Source organism: Coregonus lavaretus (assembly GCF_964263955.1).
Source record: "Coregonus lavaretus genome assembly, chromosome: 4".
Lineage (NCBI taxonomy): Eukaryota > Metazoa > Chordata > Actinopteri > Salmoniformes > Salmonidae > Coregonus > Coregonus lavaretus.
Genome location: NC_139991.1, coordinates 43739846 through 43751187, shown reverse-complemented (window position 1 = coordinate 43751187; position 11342 = coordinate 43739846). Strand labels below are relative to the sequence as shown.

General features: G+C 41.3%; 1 protein-coding gene across 1 annotated transcript; it reads right to left on the bottom strand.

The window, feature by feature from the left end:
- Positions 1–684: 684 nt before the first annotated feature.
- LOC311128366 (synaptic vesicle 2-related protein-like) lies at positions 685–11297 on the bottom strand. Its single transcript, XM_084160481.1, has 16 exons — positions 10464–11297; positions 6185–6339; positions 5531–5616; positions 5314–5412; positions 4973–5044; positions 4150–4274; positions 3341–3404; positions 3085–3210; positions 2814–2942; positions 2608–2684; positions 2383–2459; positions 2089–2196; positions 1828–1939; positions 1569–1650; positions 1403–1492; positions 685–1291 (listed from the first exon to the last, which is right to left on the bottom strand). The coding sequence occupies exons 1-16, from the start codon at positions 10523–10525 to the stop codon at positions 1067–1069; spliced, it is 1689 nt and encodes a 562-aa protein (XP_084016607.1). The 5' UTR covers positions 10526–11297; the 3' UTR covers positions 685–1066.
- Positions 11298–11342: the final 45 nt, after the last annotated feature.

Sequence of the window (11342 nt, the reverse complement as noted above, 5' to 3'; positions counted from 1 at the left end):
AGAGAACTTCCCAACAGTTTTTTTTATTTCTCCTCAAGACCAGTATGTAAGGGATCTAGTTTCAGGCGTTTCTTTTACGCCTGCTACGTTAGTCTGTAGTAACCTATCACACTCCCCACCCAGAAACCAAATGCTATTTATCATGAAATGTATTGATGTGAATATTTGCAAATTTATATTTATTTTTCTCCCCAATTTTCGATCTGGTCTCATCGCTGCAACTTCCCAACAGGCCCAGGAGAGGCGAAGGTGGAGTCGTGCGTCTGCCGAAACATGACATGCCTAACCGCGCTCCTTAACACCCGCCAGTTTAACCCGGAAGCCAGCCGCACCAATGTGCCTTAGACACTGTTGAACCGGTGACCGGTGTCAGCCTGCAGGCACCCGGCCCACCACAAGGAGTCGCTAGAGTGCAATGAGCCAAGTAAAGCCCAGGCCAAACCCTCCCCTAACCCGGACGACGCTGGGCCAATTGTGCGCCATCCTATGGGACTCCCGGCCACGGCCGGTTGTGGCACAGCCCGGGAATGAACCCGGGCCTGTAGTAACGTCTCTACCACTGCGATGCAGTGCCTTAGACTGCTGCGCCACTCGGCAGGCCCCCTTATTTGCACATTTTAAGTGGGAAATTCAAGCAAGGAACAATAGTAGACAAATCTCAGAACTTATGCACCTGCACAGATATTCATTATTGCAATACATGGGTGCATATGGAGGTATTCTTTATTGGCATGTCTATACTATCTTAAATTATCAAAATAATTATAGGAAAATTCATAGAGAAATTTGAAGGGGTTCTCAGTCTCTCAGGCTATACAATATCTATAAATACTCAGTCATCAAAGTCCTGTAAAAAAAAATGCTGGTGTACAAATTTAAGTGTAGTCTTGCTAATGTGCTGTAACTTGAGGTCTCTTCCCATCTAATAAGGTCTGCGTGGCGTTCCAGCTTGTAAACTGTCCCATCTTTATTATGCTTTTGTGTGGCATCTGTGGGAAAGACTGAAGTGGGAATAATCAAGTCCTCTTCATTTCTCTCAACGCCTTACTCCACCCTATTGTCCTCATCAGCTGTTATAGGATGATCCATAGCTGGTGTGCGTTGGAGAATCCTCAGAGCTATTTGACATCTGGCCTGTTTTCATCTCCTCCTGACCGGCTGTGATTCGACTAGACTCCTGCAGGCCCAGGCCTGTGGTCTCAATGGGCAACAGCATGGACGCGCCTGTGGCCAGCAGGCAGAAGATGCAGTACACGGACAGTGTCAGGTATACAGACTTCTTGAGCAGCACCTGTAAGGGCCAAACAGCTGAAGGTTAGCAGTGCTGGGGAGCCAGAGGGCCGTAAGTCCTCTGAGGGGTTAGGATGTCTTAGATTCAAATTAAGTACAGGGTTATGATTACCTGTGCCACAAAGGGAGTTAGGAGGGCACCCACCCTGGCCATCCCACTGCAGGTCCCGATGCCCAGAGCTCTGGTGGCTGTGGGGTATACCTACAAAAATACTAATTTATACAAAAAGTCCTCAACAGCAGAAGTTGAGGTTTTGTATCTACCTAAAAATACTTACCTCAGGTGTGTAGACATAAGCAACTTGGAATCCCCCAGTGATGAATGCTCTGGCGATGAAGATGAAGACTGTGAGAGCCACCCTGTAGAGCGAGAGTATGAGACATCAGCAGAGCATGAACACAGCTGTGTCACCCCCACACAGTGTTAAGAGAATGGGTGAAGCCAATCAGTGACTAACTGGGCCAGTTCAGATTGAAGGCCCTTGATTACCAAGGTTTTCCAATCTCGGACCTGGCCAAGGTGAAGAGAGCACTTACCTTCCAACACAAGCGTACAGGGGCAGAATGCACACAGAGAACATCAGGAAACACATCGCCATGCTTTTCTTCCTGCCAATCCGATCGATCACAAACAATGTCAAAAAAAGTCCTGCAGAGACAGGATAAATAAAAACAACTGACATGGCCGCACACATACAGAATGTCCCACTCAGCACATCAACAAAACACAAGATTCAGTTCCGTTGAATTACTGCTGAACAGTATCTACGGTACATAAATGCCTTAAATGTTATTCACCTGGAAATTCAGCTAAGGTGGTCCAGAGTAGGTCTTTGTAGTCATCTAACGTCAAGTATTTGCATTCCAGCTCGCACTTTGGCTCAGTCTTGGCACCTTGGGTGATGGCTGGAGGAATTTTTGTAAAAAATTTTTAACATTAAGTCAAAGGTTCTAAAAGAGCAACTATAAGTGCAGGCTTGCAGTACTGTTTAACATGTTTGATTGTTAGGGCGGTGCAGAAGTTTCTGCTTAAGACTATCAAAAGGAAAGTTTCAACCTTTTAGAGTAACATACAGACCAGCTGTCACTCACCACCACACGCGTCTCCTGCCTGAAATAGCTCAGTGGTCAGGAGGACCAGGCCATAGTAGGAGAAGGCATTGACAAACCTGAGACAGACACCATGCAAACACAGATCACACAAAGGGCCCAACTCTGGGTTTCTGAGGTTCTCCGAACTGGGAGGACAGGGTGCACTGGTTGAATCAAGATAGTGAGCTAATGAGAGGTCTGAAAATGAGAGCAAAATCGACTTACCATATAAACCACAGGAGAAGAGTGGTTCTGCGATATTGAGGAGTTAAGAGATCTCGGATCCTACCACGATCCTCCTCCTTTACAAATATGGAAAAAGCACATCCAAGCAATTGTCGTGAATACACAAAATGTTGTAAGCTAAGATAGTCTCAGATAAACACATACCACATGAATGCACACACACCACACCAATTATACAGTCTCACATGTTTATTGTCAATAAGCTCCCCAACTGGCATGCTCTTCCCGTTGTTGGCAGCGATGAGTCTTAATGTTTTCATAGCATTTTTCCTGTTTCCCGAAAGCACATCAAAGCGGGGACTCTCCGGCAGCCACTGTATCAGACACAGACACACATGCATATGACACACTTCATCCACTACCTATGTGTTCAGTATCACCCACCTTTGTGATGCATGTCAACCATTGTTTCAGAACAATACATACTGCAGGTCTCAGTTCAGTCGTATTACTTACAAAACAGAGGGTAACAAAGACCACCAGGGGTGCAGTAGACAGGCCAAGCAGCCAGCGCCAGCCCATGGTAGGCATGATCCAGATGGCCAGAAGGACCTCAAACACAGCGCCAAGGGCCCAGAATATCTGATGGCCGCCAAGACAAGAGGATTAGTCACTGTAGGATGGAACACTACTCCAGAAATGGTTGATTTTCTTATGAGATAAAACTAATGCAATAGTAAAAATATGATAAAGGCCAGTGGACAGAAAGTACCTCAATCAGCATAATGCAGGTGGCTCTTGACTTCCTTGGGAGGAACTCAGAGTACAACGTCACCCTGAAAGAAAATGTCCATTAATGAATCTAAAAATTACTTATCTACCTGATGCAGAGCACACCTATAGGGAATTCAAATAAGCATTGCATACAACATTAACTTATACAGGTAATAGGGCGGCCCGGTATTGGTCAGAAAGTTAAACCGTTACCTTGGCTATAAAATAACAGGTTCAACAGAATCAGTTACATTCAGTACAAAATAAACTACTTTAACAGTCAGTATTTCAATAACAAAAGCATAACAAAAGGCAGTATGTTCTGGTTCTGAATCATTGAGTCTGGAACCAGTTCTATCACTCAGACTCAGGGCTAAAAATACACTTGTTTTGTTCCTGGTTGGAGCGTTATTGTCGCTCTGCCATCTTCACAGGTCTAACTGTCCCAAGAGAGAATGCCGGTGTGCTACAATAACAGTATTCTGTTAATTCAGCCTGATCAGCGCCACTGCAGATAAACCACATTTAGGAAATGTTCAACTCTGAGAGACTAACGCAGTAATTTCAAAGACATCAGTAATTTCAACAGTATTTTACAGTGCATCTCGATGATACTGTACAAGTGGCATTTAGGATGAATTTATGATGATCATCTTTCATGCATGACTGTCATCTTGGAAATCTGGACAGTGACATTGTTGTACAACAAAGTCTGATGTGTTCTATTCCACTGCATTGCAACAGAGTGCAGCACTGAGGAAGCCAGGTCAGGTGTGCTGTCTGTGCCTTACAGAGTACATCACTCACGACTGTGGGGCTCCTCCGATGCCAAAGCCCACCAGGCCACGCAGCACCAGGACCCAGCCATACGCCGGGGAAAAGGCACTGAGGAAGCCGTAGTATAGGACCCACACCATACACATCGTCAGACCCTGTTCAGCACACAAATACAGTGTACAAAACATTAGGCACACCTTCCTAATATTGAGTTGCACCCCCTTTTGCCATCAGAACAGCCTCAATTTGTAGCGGCATGGACTCTACAAGGTGTCAAAAGCATTCCACAGGGATGCTGGCCCATGTTGACTCCAATGCTTCCCACAGTTGTCAAGTTGGCTGGATGTCCTTTGGGTGGCAGACCATTCTTGATACACACAGGAAACTGTTGAGTGTGAAAAACCCAGCAGTGTTGCAATTCTTGACCCAAACCGGTGCACCAAGCACCTACTACCATACCCTGTTCAAAGGCACTTAAAATCTTTTGTCTTGCCCATTCACCCTCTGAATGGCACACATACACAATCCACCAACTGGACTATAAGATAAATCCATTATACTTCGTAATACAACAAAAATAACACACTTCAAACTAACCCTACACTCACAAGCCATGTCTCAATTGTCTCAAGGCTTAAAAATCCTTCTTTAATGTGACTCCTCCCCTTCATCTATACTGATTGAAGTGGCTTTAATAAGGGATCATAGCTTTCACCTGGATTCACCTGGTCAGTCTGTCATGGAAAGAGCAAATGTTTTGTACACTCAGTGTATTTCACCATCACATGACCAAATCATAGCTGTAAGATCTCAACCTTTTATACATGTTAAACAATTGCAGACTGAAACTTACTACTTTTCTGCCATACTTGTCAGATATATTTCCCCATAGAGTCGAGCTGAACATCATCCCAATGAACACCACCTGAGAGAGAAGAAGTGACCTGATGACATCACTGTAACATTGACATCAAATGAATGATTACTACAAATACTTTTTAAATGTTGGCTGTATGCCTAAAGCATTTCCTCTCTAGCTGGTGGCTACCCTTACAAGCCTTAATGAAGCCTATATGATTAGGACAAATGTGATGAATACATGGCGTAATCAAACTAATGCGATAAAGCTTATGAGAGAATAACCCCAGTCTAAAAGCCTAAGAGATTATGTTTAGGTGACAGAATGAGACTGACCGCTGTTAGCATAGCCACCTTCCAGCTGGGCAGCCTCCACTCACAGTGCAACTGAGGGGATATGATGCTCAGGATCATCATCTCCATGGCGTCTGCCATCTACAGTAAACACAACATGAGAGTCAGTGAGCAGCTCATGATTAGAAAGGGTTGTTGATCCACAAATTGAAAATATTTAAGATCATGTCTGTCTTAGGAATCAATCCCAGTCTCTAACCCATGACAGTCCAGTAAGGATAGAAAGCTTCCACTGGAACTTTCCAAAGCCAATGGCCTCCACTGCATCCTCCACCGTAAAGGTATCTGACAGGGCAGAGAGAAAGAGGTGGCAAGTTATAATAAAATCCCAAAACAACATATATTAAATCACATTTTCCGTTGTTCACAAACTTACCCATACATGCTGCTTTTTCTACAACAGACCAGGAACTACTTAATTAATATTATGAACCATGATCAGAAATGGTTACTAAAACAATGTAACAATTGGACAAGCGCTAACATGATATTAGGCGCCGAATGATGATGTCAGAAGAGTATTCTAGTTGAGAGAGATTGATTGGTTGTTTAACTGGCATAGACGTTTGTGTCCAATTAGTGTTAATTGGATGAAGAGTTGGGTAACGTTCAAGATAACAATGCCATAGGCGTTCTCGTATCAATAAGTAAAGGTAAACTGAGAAAAAGTGTTGATGAATTGAGTGGACAGTGGTTTAATCAAGCTCAATCTTTGGGAAATGTTGTATGGTTCAGTATTTAGTTTGAATAGCTTATTTTCATAAATCCATGGGTTCAAGAGCATCAGGTAATTCTAAACAACAAATGAGCAGTCAATAGATGCTAGACGAAACAAAATATAAATCAGTGAAACCTTCAGTGGGGCTGTTGTGTGATACGTGGGGTCCTGTACTGCGCTCCCCAAGGTCCACAGTCTGCATCCCCGTGGTGTAGACCTCATAGTCTCCACACTGATCCTCATCATCGTGACACAGACTGTCTCCCCCTGTACCTCGAAACGTCACCACACTGAAACCAAACAATACACATAATAAACAATACAGAGAAAGTAATAGATCAAGAGAATGACAACATCCTGATGTGACTTCATGAATGCCATAGGTTTATTTCATACTGAATCTACTGTATTGTCCATGATGACTATTCAATATGCTATTCAAACTACTCCAAATAGAGAAATTATGTGACTAAACTGAATAAAAAGAAGAAACTATACTATGAAACAAAGATAAATAATATAAAGAATGAAAGTAAAAAGCTTTGGAGCACCTTAAGTTATATTTTGGGCAAAAAGGTAAACTCAGCTCCATCATTCATTGAATCAGATGGCTCATTTATCACAAAACCCACTGATATTGCCAACTACTTTAATTATTTTTTTCATTGGCAAGATTAGCAAACTTAGGCATGACATGCCAGCAACAAACACTGACACTACACATCCAAGTATAACTGATCAAATTATGAAAGACAAGCATTGTAATTTTGAATTATGTAAAGTGAGTGTGGAAGGGGTGAAAAAATGATTGTTGTCTATCAACAATGACAAGCCACCAGGGTCTGAACTCTTGGGTGGAAAATTACTGAGGATAATAGCAGACAACATTGCCACTCCTATTTGCCATATCTTCAATCTAAGCCTACTAGAAAGTGTGCGCCCTCAGGCCTGGAGGGAAGCAAAAGTAATTATGCTACCCAAGAATAGTAAAGCCCCCTTTACTGGCTCAAATAGCCGACCAATCAGCCTGTTACCAACCCTTAGTAAACTTTTGGAAAAAATTGTGTTTGACCAGATACAATGCTATTTTACTGTAAACAAATTGACAACAGACTTTCAGCACACTTATAGGGAAGGACATTCAACAAGCATGGCACTTACACAAATGACTGATGATTGGCTGAGAGAAATTGAGGAATAAAAGATTGTGGGAGCTGTTTTGTTAGACTTCAGTGCAGCTTTTGACATTATCGATCATAGTCTGCTGCTGGAATAACTTATGTGTTAAGTCTTTATAAGTCTGCTAAGTCAGTTAAGTCTGCTATAACAGAACACAGAGGGTGTTCTTTAATGGAAGCCTCTCCAACATAATCCAGGTAAAATTAAGAATTCCCCAGGGCAGCTGTGTAGGCCCCTTACTTTTTTCAATCTTTACTAATGTCATGCCAGTGTGTCTATGTATGCGAATGACTCAATACTATACACGTCAGCTACTACAGTGAGTGAAATCACTGCAAGACTTAAAAGAGCTGCAGTTAGTTTCAGAAAGGGTGGCAAGGAATAAGTTAGTCCTAAATATTTCTAAAACTAAAAGCATTGTATTTGGGACAAATCATTCCCTAAACCCTAAACCTCAACTAAATCTTGTAATAAATAATATGGAAATTGAGCAAGTTGATGTGACTAAACTGCTTGGAGTAACCCTGGATTGTAAACTGTCATGGTCAAAACATTTTGATACAACAGTAGTTAAGATGGGGAGAAGTCTGTCCATAATAAAGCGCTACTCTGCCTTTTTAACAACACTATCAACAAAGCAGGTCCTACAGGCCCTAGTTTTGTCGCACCTGTACTACTGTTCAGTCGTGTGGTCAGGTGCCACAAAAGGGACCTCGGAAAATTACGATTGGCTCAGAACAGGGCAGCACGGCTGGCACTTAAATGTACACGGAGAGCTTACATAATAATATGCATGTAAATCTCTCATGGCTCAAAGTGGAGGAGAGATTGACTTCATCACTACTTGTTCTTGTAAGAAGTGTTGACATGCTGAATGCACTGAGATGTCCATTTAAACTACTAGCACACAGCTCGGACACCCATGCATACCCCACAAGACATGCCACTAGAGGTCACTTCACAATCCCCAAGTCAAGAACAGACTATGGGAGGCGTACAGTACTACGTAGAGCCATGGCTACATGGAACTCTATTCCACATCAGGTAACTGATGCAAGCAGTAGAATCAGATTTAAAAAACAGATAAAAATACACCTTATGGAACAGCAGGGACTGTGAAGAGACACACACACAGGCACAGATACACGCTTACACATACACATGATAAGACACGCACTCTACACACACGTACACATGAATTTTGTATTGTAGATATGTGGTAGTAGAGTAGTGGACTGAGGGAACACACTTAATGTGTTTTGAAAAGTGTTATGAAATGTAATGTCATGTCATATTTGTAATTGTATATAACTGCCTTAATGTTGCTGGACCCCAGGAAGAGTAGGGTCCAGCAATGGGGATCCTTAATAAATACAAATACAAATGACAACAACAGCAACAGGAATCAATCTACTGATAACATGGCAAGCCCAGTGTACCTGGGTCGTTCCACCAATTGGGTGCCTTTTGAGTAGTGTAACTTGGTAAAAAAATGAAATAAATTTGATTTCACCTCATTTTAACATTCTGTCATAAAGAGCACATGTTCTACATTAAAAAAACAAATCTTCCCATCTCTAGAGAAAAAAAAAAAAAAGTGCCAAAGAAAGTATCAAGGTTGACTGTAACAGGTTGAAGATTTCATCTTAAAACAGCCATAAATCCCCTTGTGACAAGGGGAATGGACGTTTATTGTGTGCAACACGGAGGGGCAATTCAAAGTAAGCTTCACAATTTTTTAATATTAAAAACTTTCTAGCCTGTCTATGTATGGGTAACAGGGTTGACATGTTATCTTTGACCCGCTCAAAAAACAGTAGAACCAGCTCTATATCTTTTTTAAAGGACTAGTTTCACCACATTAAAATAAGAGTTCAGTTCATGTAAAAGGGTTGACCTTAAAATGTAGGACAGATGTAAATAAATCACTAATGAATCACACATTTAATAAATAATAATCTTTAGAAATGACTTTGTCAAAGCAATTTAATAACTAGGACTTTACAATGGTGGTGAAAACTTGGAGAAATGTTGGGATTAAGTGGGTTAAAATCTTCCTAGAAGTCACAGAGGGTGCATGAAGGGACACATCAAAATACAGAATTTATATTAAAATTCAGATTTATTAAATTCTCTATCTGATCTATATTAAAGGGCACTTTAATATACTGAACAACAATATAAACGCAACATGCAACAATTTCAACGATTTTACTAAATTACAGTTCATATGAGGAAATCAGTCAATTGAAATAAATTCATTAGGCCCTAATCTATGGATTTCACATGACTGGGAATACAGATATGCGTCTGTTGGTTACAGATACCTTTTTAAAAATGGGCCTCAGGAATTCGTCGCAGTATTTTTGTGCATTCAAATTGCCAATCGATAAAATGCAATTGTGTTCGTTGTCCATAGTTTATATATCTGCCCATACTATAACCCCACCGCCACTATGGGGCACTCTGTTCACAATGTTGACCTCCGCAAACCGCTTGCCCACACAACGCCATACACATGGTCTGCGGTTTTGAGGCTGGTTGGACGTACTGCCAAATTCTCTAAAACGACGTTGGAGGCGGCTTATGGTAAAGAAATGAACATTACATTTGCTGGCAACAGCTCTGGTGGATATTCCTGCAGTCAGCATGCCAATTGCACATTCCCTCAAAACTTTAGACACCTGTGGCATTGTGTTGTGTGACAAAGCTGCACATTTTAGAGTGGCCTTAATTGTCCCCAGCACAAAGTACCCCTTTGTCATGATCATGCTCTTTAATCAGCTTCTTGATATGCCACACCTGTCAGGTGGATGGATTATCTTGGCAAATGATAAATGCTCACTAACATGGATGTAAACAAATGTGTGCACAACATTTTAGAGAAATAAGCTTTTTGTTTGCATGGAACATTTCTGGGATCTTTTATTTCAGCTCATGAAACATGGGACCAACACTTTACATGTTACGTTTATATTTTTGTTCAGTGTATAACAGGCTTTTAGAATTCAATAGTGGTGCACAATTTCTACTTAAAATATAAAAGGCACTCATTTCATGGAACGACCCACCTATGCAACTTATCCGGTTTCCTTCCCCCTATGATTCCCCTACAGGTATTATCTAATGGAAAACTAGGTCATTCACCTTGCACTTCAACATATCATTAAGTGTGATTCCTTTCATAGAAAACTCCAGTAAGCTACAATTTATGAGAGTTTGATATTTACTGTACCTGATTTCAGGATTCCTCCATTGCTGGTAACTTATCTTGGATGTTTTCCCCCAGTTGCTCATGTCGATAAGGCTGAAGAACAGGGACTGAGAGCACCTGATTTCAGGTGTTGTTGAGTTGGTTAAACCTGCTGGGGTATCTTCTATCTCAAATTACAGTCAGTCATCCAATAGGAATAAAGCCCTCAGGGAAGGGAGAGGGAGGAGTTAAATCTACTGTAAACAACATTTTGGGAGTGGTAGGAAAAAGAATGTAAAAGACAATGAACTTAAAACCATTGGCCTCATACTGCCTAATTGTACCATTGTCACTACTATGTCTTACGTTTACATAAGGATTATACAACCACTTTTACAAATGATACTTGGGATATGTACAGTATGGATATTAAAATAACCACTTTGTCGCAATACTCTAGACTGACAATAGACGGTGCTCTTGCATCACACTATTGCCTACCTCAGTGCACTATTGACATTCAAGCGAACAAGCTGAAAAACCTCAAGGTCAAAGGTCAAATAGGGGGCACTTATATTTGTCCAGTTTCACACAAGTGTGTAACCTGTACAAGTGTGAGATGTGAAATGGAAATGTGTTTTTTGCATATCCCACATCCCTTGAGACACCCTCAGAGAGCAGGGTCATGGCCATCAGAGGGGTATAGCTGTCTGTCAGATTCATCTCAAGATTGAAGTCTTTAGTAACAATAGCAAATGGCATCTGCAAATATTTCTTCTGTAAATATTTACAGTTAGACAAATCCATAGTAGCCACAGGAGTCTATTTTCAGTTTAAAATAGGTGAATCTGCTAAGGCTTTAATACCTTCACATTAATAATCTTTAGTTAAAAATGTTTAGTTTTCTAAAATACATGAACA